The sequence below is a fragment of the Tyto alba genome, unplaced genomic scaffold, assembly GCF_018691265.1.
Source record: "Tyto alba isolate M040663 unplaced genomic scaffold, T.alba_DEE_v4.0 Super-Scaffold_5, whole genome shotgun sequence".
NCBI lineage: Eukaryota > Metazoa > Chordata > Aves > Strigiformes > Tytonidae > Tyto > Tyto alba.
The window spans coordinates 2,336,633-2,354,477 of NW_024881326.1; the positions used below are offsets into that span (position 1 = coordinate 2,336,633).

Here is a 17,845-nt window from a genome sequence, read left to right on the forward strand (position 1 = left end):
GTCTCCTTGTTGAGCAGTAAGACATATTCTTATTACTGTCCATATTGGGTTTGTAGCAGATATTAAATTATTTATATTTCAGAATAGTAAGACCCTCATTTAGCTCTAGACCATTCTTCCCTGGCAAATGCAACACTGATGTAGACCATACATTAAATACATTGTCACTACTTTTAATAAAATGCAAAAGTTAACATTAGGAAATGAAAGGTAAGTCATTGTTTGTAGCAGTCAGAACAAGAGTAGTGGAATAGTTAAAGGGGTAAATACAATCACCATGCATCTAATAAGTCATTTTTCATCATTTTTCAGAGAGATTTGTTAACAACCAAAATTTCAGAGCATGGAATTAAAAATGAAAACACTGAGGAAGGTTTCACAGATAACTGAGATTTTTACTTCTACTGTTGTTCCCTTACAAAAATGAAATACACATTAGAGATAAGACACACACAGAGTACAAAACTGAAACTTGTGATACATCCCTTTTTTTTTCCCCAGAAGAACTTAGTACAGCAAGAGAATATAGTTCAGCTAGCATTGCTCATCCAGATCTCCAGGCCGTGCCACATGTGTCAATAGGGAGATACAATTTGCTATGTGCTTGCATTTCATGCCCTGAAAATGAGACCTAACTAGGGTGTTGCATATTAAATCAAACCAATTAAAAAGGGTAAATAAAGTTTTCAGAAGCTTTGTGTTTGTAGAAACTTCAGTGAAAGCAAGAACAGTCTCTTTGACTGTATGTTTTAAAATTTTTAAATCATCTCCTTTCCTTCATGACCAGTCAGATTTTTTTCCAACAGAACTGACCTCAGTTGACATCATGCCATGTACTGACTGACCTTTCCTCAAGATTTATACAGCTAACTGAAAATTTTAGGGGGAATGGGTGTGCATGCAAAGCCCGGCTTGAATAAAGGGCCAATAACACCCCCAAAATACTGCATTCAAACTACCAGCAATACATAGTTCACTAACAACATCCTTAGCAAGCCATTCAATTGAAATTCCAAGCATGCAGTTATAAAGGTATGGGCAAGAAGTATTCCTAAGCCTGATGTTACTGCTGTGTTATTAGAGTGGTCATCTGGAGGCAAGAAAAAAAAAAACAGCTATTCCTACCACCTTAGCCAGAACCGGACACGCTAATCTCACCTGCTTTTTTCGCCCCAGAAACAAAACCCCAGATAGATTTCATATCATTTTCAAGCTTCAAAGATGGACAGATTTGTTTCTTCTTCTCTCCATATAAAAGAAAGAGTAACTTTATGAGTAAGAGTGCCTAATAAAAACTATCACAGGTATAAACACCTTTAATATAAGTTATTGTTGTACAGGCCAGTTTTAATCTACCAGTAGTGCCTGAAATGGCGGTTATAATAGCTTTCATTAAAACATCTAATTTCATGGTTGTGGTTATATTATTATATCCCAGCTTGGAAATGCTCTTTAGAACAGCACATGTACCGTAGTATACCATCTACATTGCCTGTAGAAACAAAACTTTAATAGTTTCAACAGTTATCACCATGCTTGTGTTACTGCTAGGTTTTCATCAACCACGTGTTAGAAAACTAGAAAATTTTCTTCCCCAGAGATCTCAAAGTACATTTAATTTTACGCACATACAACTTCACTTCAACAAACACTGAGGTAACTCCTGTGGACACTGGCTAAGTACATAATTTACACATAGCATTTTAACCAGTGGAGAAAAAAAATTGGAAAATTATAACCTTGGAGTTCATTTATTGTGGCAATCCATCTCACTGAGGTACGCCAAAGAACAAGGCGCTCTTGCTGCCATTACCACACAGATCTTCCCTGTTCTATCTTTATCATCCACTGCAGAAAATGGTACCAATACAAGCCTCCACATGGATGAGATTTCTGGATGTCTGGCCCACCACCTCAGAACTGCTTTCTCTCTCCCACCACCCCAGAAAGTCAGGAGAGAGCCCACAGCAACACAACAGTCCCATAAGCACTTTACACGGACAGAGGCAGCACAACAGCCCTTACTCTACCACCAGCATCTCAGTGCCATCCCCTCACAGTGCAAACATGGACCGGGCAAGGGCAGTTCATTTTTTTTTTTGTTCTTCCCCTTTTTTCTTTTCTTTTCTTTTTTTTTTTTTTTTTTTTTTCCTGACAGCAATGCCCACTAAAAGTGTTCCTGGAACTACAGTGTAAGTTCCTGCCTTACGCTGAAGATGTAACGGTTCTGTGGCTCTGAAGCCACTGACATGCTGGATCTGAGCAGGAAGGACGCATGCATGGCCAAGACATGACTCTTGGAAAGGCAGACTCAGCAGCTAACAGTCAATTAGCTTTCAAGAAACATCAATCCTAAAATTTTGGTAGCCTCCAACTATTAGACTACATGCAAAGGTATGGCTCCTTTTTAATGCATCCACATAGTTCTGTTACACAAAATGAGAGGCATAAGAGTCAGGGTGCAGAAGATCATCTGAATGTTGCCATTTTAGTTATCTTATTCTCACTTTGGTGTTAAAAATCTGCAGTCCCACCCAGCAATCTTATCCTGCTATGTAAATCTTTTTAAACAAAATGCCTTATTCAAAGATTACTATTGTTAGCCGATATCAAATCAGTGTAGCAGTTCGCCATCGGCGTATCTTGATCTAATTATGTTCTGGAAAGAATCGAAACAGATCTAAAGAAAATTCAGATAATAGAACAGGCAAAACAAGAAAGGGAAAGGAGGAGCATAAACAAAAGATAAAAGAAGAACAGAGAATAAAGGGTAAAGCTTTGAGATACAAAAAATAGGATTAGGTGATACTGAAATTGTGGGGGGTATGCGCAGAGACATCCCATAAAGAAGAGGAAGACCAGGGATTAAAAATGTTACCATCATCTAACGTATTCTATGAAATTAGATGTCATTCTCTGAGATGTGAAAATGGTATGCTTTGGAGTAGAAGTCAAACATGTCTGACCTGAAATCTGTAAGCAACCAGTGTCCACTTGTACTCTCTCAACGGATTTCAGATACAGTCAATGGGGGCAAAACTTCACCCTCCCATGGATCTGCCTACGACCCGCAGATCTGTGTAACATTTAGCAACACATCGGAATTTAACCACTGCCATAACGCTCACAAATAGACCAAAAAATTCCAAGGATACTTCCAGGATGTGAAACATATCTTGTTTAATTTGGATGATTCTCTGTGGAGTTCTTTGTTATTTTTAGTACACAGCAGTATTAAAAAGCCTGCAGGCTCTCAGAAATTGTATTACAATTCCTTTTTTTTTCAAGATGAAGGGAATAAGAGTCTCTTCAGATTTTTTTTATTGTTTTTTTTTATAAAGTTACACCGATTACAGACCTTACTTTTTCCATGTCCTATCCCATGATGCAACTTTCCTCAATGTTCTCAGGATCCCAAGAATTAATAAAGAATTCTGTAAATATAGCAAAATGAATTATAAAGATTTTGCTACACTTCTCAGTAAAAATTCTTTCCTCGGGGGAAAAAAAAAAAAATCCAGAAGAGGAATATTTTTCCTGTCTTTAAGTACACACTTAGAATCCTTTAGTGCTGGAATTAGAAGGGATGTGTGAATACTAGTAGTGTCAAAATACAAAGGATACTGCATGAAAAACCACACCTTTGTAAAGGGAAACAACTCATTGTAATTTGCACCTCTTTTGCAAGCATACCCCTTGACAAATAGATCATGGCAAAGAAACTCATCCAAGATAAAAAATATATCAAATTCACCCTACAAATTGTAGGTAGACAACCATATAGATGCAATTCTCAAGTCATAAGGCATGGTTTAGTTCTCCCACATTAATATCAAGCTCTTAATAATGACACATAAAAGCACCTTCAGAATAATTTTTCTCAGTGGGAACCCTTACATTGACCTATAGAACACCCGTGTGTCAGGCGCTTTAAAAAGCATCAAGGCAATTCTGATCCACTGACTTGATAACCCAGATGTTTCTCCCTGTGGATTTCACTTATGTAAGCTGCCACCACTGAAAACAGACAACTACACTGGGATTTCAGAGGAAGGAACCCAGCCTTTCAGGCAGATAAAGGTTGGTTTCAGTTTGAGACAGAAGCCAACAATATTATGGGGCCTAATCAAAGATTTTTTTCACTACTTTTTACAGTCATTTTCTCTGTACTTCTGGCACCATCTTTTTTAGGAAGACCAATTGTCTCATTTTTAAAATGTATCCATTTGCGATGGCCACCAGATGAAGGGATCTCTTTAAATCACTCTGCCTGGGGAGAATGTGAACATGTGCATTACAGTTAGAGCCTTAATTTCTCCCATGCTGAAAAACCACTTACAAACATCAATGAGGGGAAAAATTTTGAGACAGTTATATTCAAGACATGCTGTTTACAAAGTGCTCTGTATTCTGAAGTTACTGACTTACAATTATTCAAAAAATTAATTTTTTTTTTGAGTATCTGAGAAATTAAGAATAACAGACTTACTTGTTGATTGATAACCTCTCAGAAAATAAAGGTTTCAGACAAGAATCACCTGAACACCAAACACCACTATTATAGTTACCAATGTCTTTTCTTAAAAAAAAAAAAAAAAAAAAAAAAAAAAAAGGGTCATTTACTAGGTTACAAATACAAGCAACTGTTGCATCATCTTACAGTACTGGAATTGCTGCTAAGTATCAGGGAATGGTAATAGGTTAGATAAAGGTTCTCTAAAAGAGAAAGCACCAGAACCAGCAGAAAGGTGGGGCTGGTCAGCCCTTCATTTGAATGTAAATGTAATTATGAGGCAGGCAGTTAGGCTGACGTCAGACAAGATCTTGGTAAACCATTACCGCCAGCACCTGGTAACACAGTTGATAATAAAAGAGGATGAAGTAGAAGAATCCAAGCAGAGTGGCATTATTAGAGAAAATCAAACACAATTATTTTTAAGCAGCAAAAGAAAATACAGAAGAACAAGATGTTGTGACAGCGTATTTACAACCTGTGACAATCATGTACGTGAGCTCTCTCTTGGATAAAGAGAACAGCATGTATCCAGGATCTGCAAGGGGGAACAACAACCTGCCAGTGCAGAACTTTGTGTCTACTCCACCCTATTCAGATTACATGGGATATCATCCTGTGCCAACTCTGGACACCCATGGACAGCCTGCGGGAACCTGGGGATCTCCCTATGGCCCACAGAGGGAGGACTGGAACGCTTACGGCCCAGGACCTTCCAGCACGGTTGCTGCTGCACAGCTCAATGGCTCGTCTCCTGGACAGGTCTCCTACAGTTCTGCTGATTACAGCTCCCTCCATCCTGCTGGATCTGGGGGGTTACCTCCTGTAGATACAATTAATACACAGCAAATCTCTCCCAACAGCCAACGGCACAGCTCTTACGAATGGATGAGGAAAACGGTGCAAGCTAACACTACTGGTAAGCGTATATTCAACTTTCAACCTGAGAAAGCATCTTCTGCTATCACTGATCTTATAAATAATTAACTTTACTTAAAGCACATAGGTTGGTGGGGCATTTATGACATTTATTTAACCTACTGCTGTTTAATGCAGTTTTAACTAAACTTGCAGTAGTTTCACTTTCGTCCCATAAAGGCTTTATAGGGTTACTATAGTGGAATGACTGTTGTGTTTAGATATGGCTACATCTCACTCAAGTCCAGGAATCTTTGTTGTAAAGCATTTTGGATGAAAAACATGATACTCTTGATAATGCTATGGCACAATGAATGCAGCAAAATTTAACAGATATAGACAAAAACACTAGATAATGATTTTGATAAAAGGTAAATACCAATATAAAATCAGGTTGCTCTTTTTAAATCTTTACAGACTTTTCAATACTTTTAAAGAAAATTATTTGCTCTGATCCAACTGTAGTGATTATGCAATCTTTTGCTGTTGTTTCTGTGTCTTTTATTTTTTTTCTATCTAGATTTATTAGGTGAGAAGACATTCTTCCTAGAGAAGTAATCTGACTTAAATGATCAGCTCAGACTATTTAGTTTGCAGACCACATATCTCAGTCCTTTGCATTTAGTTTCAGATTGGTTTTACATATTTCTCTCACGTATCAGAATTTTCCAGCTTGCCATAAGTACACAATTAAAAATCACTTTCTTGCAAATGTCAGACATTGATGTGCCTGTTTTTGTTACAAGCTGCATATGCCAGATGAACCTTTCGGTGTATATTCCCAAGGTGTAAATTGGGTGTAGCAAGGTTTGCTAGATCTATTGTTAAGGTTAAAAGTAGTAAGTGTGTGTTAGAGAGCATCAAAGAAAATGCTCTGAAGAAAGAAGAGCAATTACAATTGAAGCAATCTTAGAAGACACAGAAAATCAGCACTGCTGCTTGAGACACAATCCTCCTTCAAATGGTTATTACTCAAGAGAAAAAATAGTCTGGTAATTGTTTCTTAGTTATAAAGCAGATACACACTGTTTTCCCACTGTTACTAAATAAAAACTACCTAGTGAACATTAAGATATCAAAATGCCATCCTTCCACTTGGAGCCTCGACAAAGGCCTTCAAAGCCAGGCAGATTTATAGTCTGTTTTTCCCCCCCTTATGTATACTCATGTAAATCAGCAGCAACTTCATTAACATCATTGGAGATTTCCAGGTGTAGAAGTGATGCAAGACTTAAGTGTAGACCAAATTCAATTGAGGCTACTGAATGTCAATGAGGCAACCCCTCTCTCTGTCACGTTATCACTGAATTTTAAACATTACCATTCTTAAAGAATAAAACAGACTTAAAAATCTAAATCCCAGTTTTACACTTACTGCACAGACATGGAAGACCCTGAAAGATTTCTCACATGCTTGCTCAGCTTCATAAAATATATGTGCGATTCAGAAAAGCAGATATGCGCTCAAATTCATCTCTAGTCTGAAAAGCACTTACGCAGAATTCACACACATGTCAAAATACTTTATGAACAATACTGGACAGGTGAAACGGGGTCTGTCAATAGACACATGTCCTGAGGCTGTGAATTCCTAGAGCCCAGTCCTTTGAAGTGTTAAAAACAGCTCAGGACTTCACAGAATTGGGCTTGAGACATCAACCCAGCTTAAGAAAAGGCTTTGGGAGAGTAAAGCACAAATGTGGTATTTTGCAAAACAAGAAAAGTACTGAATAGATTTGGCTTTTCATTGGTGTTTTAGAAATAACGTTAACTGTAAAAGCTGGAAGATTTTAATACTGACACATAAAAAGTTGTGAAAATTAAAATTCAAACAAATAACGACAAGGGTAGAATTATCCGTATAATAGCTACATATTAAATTAGCAATGCTTTCTCTGGAAGATAATGTAAGAAAATTTACTTGATGCCATTATAACCACTTTTTGTATCAGTCTTGCTCTCTGTTTTCCTTATTGCCATAATATTATTCATGCTATCAAAGTAGCTACTGGCTCCTCCCCTTCAATATTATCACTGCTTAAATACAGTTCATTGCTCCAAAATTTCTGAATTACAGCCCTAAACTTTACAAATATATTTACATACAAAAACATGTGTACGTCCTTAACTTCACTAGTGGTGTGTACTCACAACAGTGTAAGTGAGCAGCATGGAATAACAGAAGTCAAAACACATCTGATTAAATGAGGGAGACTACCGAAATACTGTCCTAAAGACAATGGGCATTATTTTGGGGGAGGGGATATTAATGGTGCTTTTTCCCCCCTCTATTTAGATTCTATTAAATACACTACATTCTGATTCAATACTCATATTTAGCATTTCATACAAAAAATTAAATTGCAGGAAAAGTGAAACGAAATTTTACCTGTCCGAGTCAATTCTCAGGATAAAATAACATCACAAAGACTGAAGTACTATGTCCTTTCAACAGATAAAATTTTACTTGAAATTATATATCCTCTTACTAAAAGACCATAAGTTTATATTCAAAACCAAAACTTTTTTTATTTCAAATACACAGACATTGCAAACATATGAGGCAATAAGAAATTTTAAAAAAACAAACACTGAAAGTGGGCTTGGTAAAGATATCTTCCCAAACAGGCTGAGCAAAAGAACATGAGTTAAAGAACATCTACTATATTCCTTACAGTCTGATCCTGTTTTTACTAAAAATCAATGACAAAATGCCCTATCAGCTTCAGCCTTGTAAGAGCAGAACTTCAGAGCAGTTAATTTCTAAAAACTGTGTAATCAACAGTGTAAAATGTGTGTTTAATGAGAGTGAGCCTTCAAAGCATGAAACTTACTGAAAAGAAGGTATCTAAACAAGAGCCCAGAAAGGAGATTTTACATCTTTTAAAACTTCATATGAAACTTCATCTGGCAGTGACTCTTCTCAGAAAGAGAATGAACTATAAGGGGACTAAACAAAAGGACAACATTATTTTTATATTTTGAAAGACCAGACTCATCTTTTTTAAAAAACCCAAACTATAGTCAACACATTTTATGTCTTTGTTTAAATAAGCAGTGATGTACAAGAAAATCACATTACATCACAGCAGAAACACAGCCAGAAAGCAAAACAGAAAAGCAGGAAAAAAGGCCAGGCCTCTGCTCTGATGCTAATTTATTTTTCTTTGTAAACTAGTTGTGACATCTATTTTCCACTGGCCTACATTGTCTGAGGTTTTGAGGCCTATCTGTCATATTGAGGCAACAGACCCTTTTAACACTTCACTTTGCTTTGATATGCAGCCTTGTCTCTTCCTTCTCCCTCTTTTCTTCAGGAGTTATATTGCCGGAAAGGGTGATGATTTTCACAGCAAATAAAGAGGCCTTCTCCTAGCTTTATTGTCTTCAGAAGAAATGCTCTGTGAATTTTATGACCAAGGGGAATGGGGAAAACTACTCCTTTTCTCCACCCCTTCAAATCATGGTTATATTTGCTGATTATAGTGAAGCCGGAATAACCCTGTTGAATTTTAACTTTTTTCAAAGATTACCTTCTAAGTCTTCAGTTTACAAGGAACCCGAATATCTGTACTATTGTTAACATTATAACTATCACTTAAAGCAAATATTTCAAAGCCAACAATTTGTACCTTGAAAAAAAGTAAACTTAGTTTGATGATTGTTTTAGTCCTGCAAATTTAGGCAGGAAAACCTTGTATGCTAGAAGTCAGTGACATAGGATTTGGGAAAACATCTTTAATTATGGGTATCTCAAAATGTCTTAAGCTATGTCTACCTCTAGCTTTCAGATAAAAAAATCATAATCTATCCTCAGTGTTGGTCAAAATTAAAGAGAACTGAGGAAAAAATATTCCTTCATCTATTTCTGCCCTTTTTTCCTCTGCTAAGATGAAAGAGTCTGACATTTGTTTAGGGCTTGTAAATTCCAAACCAATTGGCTTGTGTTTCTGAATGTGAAAGGGGTTCTTGATAAGATCTCCTTGTTGCTCCTTTGTGTGGCGTGTGCTCCATCTTAACACCTCAATGGATTTTAGGGAACCACTTTAAAGGAGTCTTTGTCCTACAGTTTGTCCCAGAAAACTCACATCAAAAAAACCTGGGAAGATCAGAAGAAAAAGGAAAACTATCTAGTTGTCTGCTGAAAGTGCAAAGGAGAACAAATAAGTTGAAAAGTATTCTCTGTATTATTATTACATGGAGTTGTTTAAAAAAGTCTATGAAATGAGAAATATCTTCTAAACATCTCATAATGCTTCTCTTAACAGTATTTATCCAATATATCTAAGACTATTTCTTTTATACATTAGAGAGAGGATGATACTGAAATCCTTTTACAAGTATTTTATTGCCTCATCTTACAAATTGCTAACTGCCTTCAGCTGGAAAGGGAAGCTCAGCACACAGAGTACCCCCAGTAATATCTCTACAGGCACTCAGCATCTTGCAAGAGTGGACCTTTTTGAAAAAATAAATTAAAATTATTATTGAACCTATAAGCATGTCCTATGGCCACACAGGAAAGCAAAAGCATTTCTAGTAGGACATTTCTTTGTGTTAGAGAGGTGATCTTTAAAAACTCAAATAAAGAATCAGGACACGGTACCACTAAACAAATTGTGACTGAACTTCAGTCTTAAAATCCTGTGTATTCATGCCTCTGCATACACAGAAGTCACTTCAGTGAGCACTGAATTGAACCCCCCTTTGAGATCAAATGTAGCCAGCACCAATTATGTACAGTTATGGATTACTGAAGTAGCTTCAGGGCATTTTTCACATAAGAGCTTTACATTTAAATGTATGTTTACAGAGAGAGGGAGATAAAGAGGGAAAGACACTTATGATAACCAATACTCACTTATTCACCCTGCACCTCATATTCCTTCTCTATAACACAGAAACAATCTCATGCAAATACTCTGTAGTTTAATTAATGTCTGTAAAATGTTTGAGATGTTTGAAAGAAAGATTCTATAGAAAATAAGATTCAACATATTAATAATATTTCTTTCTTAAACAGGTAAAACAAGAACAAAAGAAAAGTACCGAGTTGTTTACACAGATCATCAGAGACTAGAATTAGAGAAGGAATTTCACTGCAACAGATACATTACAATAAGGAGAAAGTCAGAACTTGCAGCAAACCTGGGACTATCTGAAAGACAGGTACACAGAGACTATCCACCCTTCGTACGCAGACACTGCTACTGCCAGGGGACGCGAGCAGCGTTCACGTCCTGGATCTAAAAGTAGTGTGAAGGCACCCATGATATAGTTTCTGAATACATTTGACACACAGAGAATACACTACACAAATGCAAATTAATAAATAGGCTACTTTGACAGAAACTTCCAATTGTAGGTCACTAAACTCAATTACAGTAGAAAAAGTACTTATTTTTTTATGCATAACAGATTGCTAGACAGCTAGAATTTAAACAATTCATCTTAACATTATCTTAGCTATGTTCTCAATAGTTATGACATTCACCATTCTATTTCTTCTGCAATCACACAAAAATGGTGGCCAGAAAAAATCCAAAGCATTGGATACGTTTCAGCGGTAAGCCAGGAAAATGAAAACTCAGAATTTAAGGAGCAAACGAGATACCTATATTTTTTTGTTACTAGCTTATTGCCGCTATTTCCACAATCCACGTTCTTCCTCAGTTAGATTTCAGCACATTTTAAGGAGTATTTACAGCCTCTGATTTCCAAGACAGGATTTCTTTTTGCTATTATGTTCACAGGTACTACACCTATAGTAGTATTTCATGCACACTATATGCATGACGCTTAAAGGTATAAAACTTGGTGACAAATTTTTATGCCTATTATCCATATATATGTAGCCAAGACTCCCCATTCTGGAAATTTTCAAGTGCATACTTAGATCCATTGCTTCTTTGGAAAGCTCTGCATTCATTCATATCAAGTATATATTTAAGTTCTGTCCTGAATAAAGATAGTGTCTTGAGCAGAGGCCTAGATATCTTACATGTGTTCATACAAAGACTAGAGGAATACAGGATAAAGAATTTCCTAAAATCACTGTGTTGGAGAGCACTCTTACAAAGCACAGCTCTGCAGTCTGCAAATATAGTAACTGCTGAATCCAACCCTCCTTATACAACAGAATTGCAATGGTTCTGCTACAACTGGGAGAACGAGGGAAGATTTTGCAATACTGAATAAAGCATCTCATAACTTAGAAACAAGATTTATTGCCCCCAGGTAAATTTAAACAAGAGATCTTTCCTTTTAGAATTTTACAAAATTTTGTTCATTCTGAATGTACATGTTCAATTCTTTAAAATATTCTCCTCTTCTAGTGGCCTCCTCTGCTTCTGCATTAAGGCTATGAAAGAACATGGAATAGGGAGGGACCAAGTGAGGCTGGAAGTGTAAGGATGCATAGATAACCAATGGTATTTTAGGATCAGGCACTGGATTTTTATAAATATATTGAAGTGCAGTGATGTTCAGTCCCAGACCCAAACAGTACACAGATTGCAGCCCTCAGACTGTAAGTGGTCCCAGAAAGTAACAACAAAAACCACATCTACCATTCATAGAATCATGGAGCGGTTTGGGTTGGGGGGGACCTTAAAGCCCCCCCAGTGCCACCCCCTGCCCCGGGCAGGGACCCCTTCCCCCAGCCCAGGGGGCTCCCAGCCCCGTCCAACCTGGCCTTGAACCCTTCCAGGGAGGGGGCAGCCACAGCTGCTCTGGGCACCCTGGGCCAGCGCCTCACCCCCCGCACAGGGAACAATTTCTGCCTTACATCTCATCTAAGTCTGCCCTCGGTCAGTTTAAAACCATCACCCCTCCTCCTATCCCCACCCCCTGACCCAGAGTCCCTCCCCACCTCTCCTGTCCCCCCTTTAAGCCCTGGGAGGCCGCTCGAAGGGCTCCCCGGAGCCTTCTCTTCTCCAGGCTGAACCTCCCCAACTCTCTCAGCCCGGCCCCCCAGGGGAGCTGCTCCAGCCCCCCCAGCATCTCCGTGGCCTCCTCTGGCCCCGCTCGAGCAGCTCCGTGTCCTTCTGCTGTTGGGGGCCCCCGAGCTGGCCCCAGCACTGCAGGGGGGTCTCCCCAGAGCAGAGCAGAGGGGGAGAATCCCCTCCCTGGCCCTGCTGCCCCCCCTGCTCTGGCTGCAGCCCAGGGCACGGGTGGGTTCTGGGCTCACGGTCATTTTCCCCCCACCAACCCCCCCAGCCCCTCTCCTTGGGGCTGCTCTCCAGCCGCTCCTCGAGGGCCCAGCCTGGGTTTGTGCTGGGGATTGCCCCGACCCACGGGCAGGACCTTGCCCTTGGCCTTGCTGAACCCCAGGAGGTTTGCCCGGCCCCCCCTCTCCAGCCTGCCCAGGTCCCTCGGGATACCATCCCTGCCCTCAGCGTGTCACCCACCACACAGCTCGGGGTCGTGGGTGAATTTGCTGAGGGTGCCCTCAATCCCACTGTCCATGTTGCTGACAAAGACATTAAACGGATCCGGCCCCAACCCTGACCCCTGAGGAACAGCACTTGTCACTGCTCTCCACTGGGACATCGAGCCATTGACCACAACGCTCTGAGTGTGACCATCCAGCCAATTCCTTATCCACCCGTGTTCCATCCACCAAACTCACATCTCTCCAATTTAGAGACACTGTTGTGCAGGACAGTGTCAGATGCTTTGCATAAGTCCAGGTAGATGACATCAGTTGCTCTTGTTATCCACCAGCACCACATCTATTGATGGACTGAAGTTTGTTATACAGTAGGATACAGCTGCATTGGAAAATTTTCAGAAAACTGCAATTACAAAAGATTCAAAACTTCTACCTCAATGTTGTGCAAGCTGCCTAATTTAGAACACAGACATGCCTGAAGTGACCAATGATTCTGCATAAAATCAGCAGCTTCCTTTCACATAGCTGTTGCTCTTAAAGCCATCCAATTTTTGACTGGTAAATTCCCTTCAAATATGTAGACAGAATCTGCATTTCTACAGGACTCATGACAAAGCTAAATGCTTCTTACTGTCATTATCAGTAAGATAATAAAAAAATAACTAGAAAATAATAATGAGATTTTTAATACAAAGGAATGGTACAACTTTCTATATCATATTGTATCAAATACACCTTAAAGGATATAAGAAAAACTGTAAAGTAAAAACTTAAAATTAATGATAAGGAAGTCTGTGTTTTCTACTCATTCACACTTTGACATTAGGAAAGAAAATACAGATACTTAAACTAAAAGTAGATTTCAAACAGATAGGAGTCTTTACATATGCACAATTATCCTGGGAAAGTCACTGTCATTAAGTAATGCTGATACTTTTATTTATAGACGCGACATAGTAAATATTTATCTGTAAAATACATATATAAATATATAATCTAGTAACAAAAAAAAATCAAGACTTTTAAAATACAGACTATACATACACATAAAAATCACTCACAATATAAATTAAGAAAAATAACACTCACTAATTGAGTTTGAATTAATCTGTAACATAGACGATAAAGAAATTTTCAAAATTATTCCATAATTACATCATCTTAAAGTATGACACACCCCATTGTCAAGGCTTAGATGATGAACCTGGTGGACCCTGAGTCTAAATGAATAACTTGATTGCTGTGTTCCTAAATATAACAGAGCAAGTTCACTTTACAGCAGGTCTAAGAAAATAATTTAATTTTCTATTGATTATGATGCAGAAGATGAATATACAGTAGCTAAAAAATTTTTCACTGCACAAATGCAATGTTTTGTTTTGTGTTTTTTTGGGTTTGGGGTTTAAGTTTATTTTGTTGTTGTTGTTTGGTGTTTAATTTTTTTTTGTGGGTTTTTTTGTTTGGCTTTTTTTTTAATGTTTTTTTATAATTTTTAAAAATATATCTATATTTTCAATGCTATTATTACTGGAAAAAGTTGACCACTACTTTGAATTAATCAGATATCATTCATAACATCACAGGTGAAAATCTGGTTCCAGAATCGACGAGCAAAAGAAAGAAAAATGATCAAGAAGAAAATATCTCAGTTTGATGGCAGCGGGGGCTCAGCTCAGAGTGACTCTGGCTCACTCAGTCCAAATGAAATATCTAGTTCTCTGTTCCCACCGCCACATGGAATAAATGGATTACAGCCTAATGACATTCATCAAGTCATAGTTTCAGAATGAACAGAGGGGAAAAAAAAAAAAGGAAAAAAAAAAAAAAAAAAGCAAGAATGGATTTCACCACCATCGCCCCCAGCCCTTGAAAACTCCACTGTGCAAAGGACCATTCTCATTTACCTGTCTCCAGAGTGCTGATTTCTAAGTACAGGATCTGGGACTATTATAAAAATATTTTAATTATTACAGAAATCTCAGGGAACTTGCACTGCTAAGATTCATCACTCAAAATCTTTAAGTAGGAGCTAATTTGCTTCAGACACTGACACAAAGAATGATACAATTGAAGATTCAGGTAAATGTAGTTCTAGTCTGATCATATATATACACAGAAAACTAAGTGAACTGATTATAAAATAGAGTATTATTGCATAAAATATAAGATGCTGGGTGTATTTGGTTTGTTACATTTTATATAATTAGAGTAAACCGTAGATGTTAATAAATATTCACACTTAAGTGTACTGAAAAGAATGGTACTTTTTGAACAAGAAAAACATTGAAAACAATTTTAAACACGCAAGAAACATAACAATGTTGCTATTCCAACATATTGCATTTAATTAAATAAACCAAATCTTTGCCCTATGTAACTGTATTCAAGCATGCCAATCTGCTAAGTGATAGTTAGAGATATAATATCATACCAAGCCTGTCAAGATTTGTTCAATTTTAAGAAACACGGCAATTTGTCATGCACATTAGTAAATGCCAAATAGTTTGGAAGATGTAAGTATTACTTCAATCTTCAACAAATGCACATATTATTGCTCAAAAATGTGAGCACCAATGTAATGGAAACAGAACTGTTACTTCCAGCAAACCACCAAAAAGCAAATAAAGAATTTGTTTAATATCTCTAAACCTTTTAAGTGAATTAGTAGCAGTCTTGAGCCACTGGTTTTATATGTGACGCTCATTTTGGGCTAAAGGTAAAAAATATCTCAAAGTAGCTGTATTTCGAAGCTGTTAGCAAGCAGCTTAGCATTCATGAAGTCACAGCAAGTGTGTAACAAAATAAGTGTGCACTCCTGCACGAGCACAAATTAAGGATAAACATGCTCACGGTGTGGTTAGCTTTAATTATTAGTCCGTGTTGGCAGATGAGAAGGTAGCAGTGGTATGTAAAAGACAACTGATGAGTCTGGAAAAAGTAGAAAGAAAACCCAAAGCACTAAAAAAAAATCTCCAAACCCTTCAGTAGCACTACTCATTGGAATTTCATGCTATGAGCTTTCTGATAGCATACAAGTAAGTGCCCTATTGGAAAAAAAAATAATATTTCTGAAAAGGTCATCAGGAACAAAGGTAATAAAGAGGGAAAATAGAAGAAAACAGAAAACACCATTAGCCAGCATATGAAAGGCCATGCATAGCTTATTTCAGCAGCATCAGACTCCTGGTCTCAGAAACAGCAGATCAAATTCTGCTTTTCTTAGTGTCAACAAGCATTGATAGTGCACTGAATAACATGGACAGAACTTGTCAAAGCACTCATTAGCTGCATTCAATAAATTACATACATTTGAAGATGTGCCTCACTTTCCCAATTATTTAAAAATAACTCTGTTAGAGTAACTCCATGAAATTAATTCCATTAGGAGTTACAAGTTTAGCACTCTTCAAAAAAAAAAAAGTATTATATAATTGTAGGCATAAATGTCTCAAGTTAAACTAGGAACAAAATCTGTAACACAGGGTAAGATCTTACTGACTGTTAGTATTTTGTGTGTGGTTCTCTAATATATTTCTAATAATCTCCATATGGTTAAAGTAAAAGGGCATATCTTAATGCAAACAACTGTAAACAGAAAATCTTGTGTATATACATATTTACAAAACTCAACCCTATGAGAAATTGAGACATCTGCGTGGCTTTAATTCAACATCTTCTAAAACTGCTCAGTGATTGTAATGTTACGTGACCACATGGACATTTTAGAAGACAGAGCAGCATGTTACAGAACATGCACACAAACAGATCTACTGTTTAAATCACTAGCACTATACATATTAGCAGACAGCAAGACACATACATACTGCTCTGCTCTGCTTTTCATTCAAAGAGATTCATACGTTTGCTCAGATTTGGGTGAGAAAATAGATTTGGGTGAGAAGATTTTCCCAGTTCCACCAGTCCCTTTACCTGTGTTGTCCTTTTATACATGAACAATGTAGAAGAAAAAATAATATCTGAAGAAACTCATAAAGAAAGAAGCCATAATACTTCAGACATACAAGAAAAAAGGGCAGAGGACCTTCACCTTGCTACCCAAATCTCAAAGCATCAGAAAGCCCACCGCTATGAAAAAGCACGCAACTGCTTTTGTGAAGGTTACCAGTGACACAGAAATGGAGAGAGGAAACTTTTTTCTAGTTTCCAGATTTCTTTTTCTGTGACTGCTTTTCAATTCAACATGGAAGAATGGTGAGAGGTATAAGATACAACACATCATTTATTATATTTGTATACTAGAAGTGCATGGCTTAATTTCTCTTCTAATTTATGTCAGAATTTAAATAAAAAACGTACATGGTTATTTACCATTCAACACATTCAAAATTATCATCTTGCAGTTTCTAAATAAGCTCCAATCTACCTTTTTGAATTGGCAGCCAGCCAGGAAACACCACACTGTTCAGGGGCAGAAGAGCCACTGAAGCCATTGCTTGTACTTCAGAACAACCACTGCTCATAAAGGAAACATTTTACATTTTAAACAAGAGTGTTTTAGATGTCAAATGGGAGTTTGAATGGGATACAAAGCACCTCCAATGACATGTTTAAAATCAGTCTTGTCAATAAAAAGTGTATTCCTTTTTCATAATCTTCACCCTGAATTTTTTTCATCAGGTCTATTTTAAATGTATTCCAAGCATACAGTAATAAATGTTTGGGGGAGACACTCTCTTTCATGCACTAGATAATGATCTCTATGCCCAAAAACTGTATCAGATGGTCTTCTCTGACTACAGCTAAATCAGGTAAGAAGTTATACCCCCCTATCTTGTACCATGCATAACAACCCCCAGCTAGATCATAATGCTCCTTTAAATCCAAGTGTAGTGGCACAGCTGTTTCTCAAAATAATCTAAGGGAAAAGAACCCACTATTAAATTTTTCTAGATAAATTGGTATCATTTTTAGTAAACTTGATTACAGAACAATTCAATATGCAGTCATATTACCAGATCAAGAGGATGGTAAGCAATAAAGAGGGGGAAAAGCAGCTGAAA

General features: G+C 37.5%; 1 protein-coding gene across 1 annotated transcript; it reads left to right on the forward strand.

Annotated features, from left to right (window-relative positions):
- Positions 1 to 4,915: 4,915 nt before the first annotated feature.
- On the forward strand, positions 4,916 to 14,644 carry CDX4 (caudal type homeobox 4). The gene is made up of 3 exons (XM_032983443.1): positions 4,916 to 5,432; positions 10,455 to 10,600; positions 14,408 to 14,644. The coding sequence occupies exons 1-3, from the start codon at positions 5,003 to 5,005 to the stop codon at positions 14,612 to 14,614; spliced, it is 783 nt and encodes a 260-aa protein (XP_032839334.1). The 5' UTR covers positions 4,916 to 5,002; the 3' UTR covers positions 14,615 to 14,644.
- The last annotated feature ends 3,201 nt before the right edge of the window (positions 14,645 to 17,845 follow it).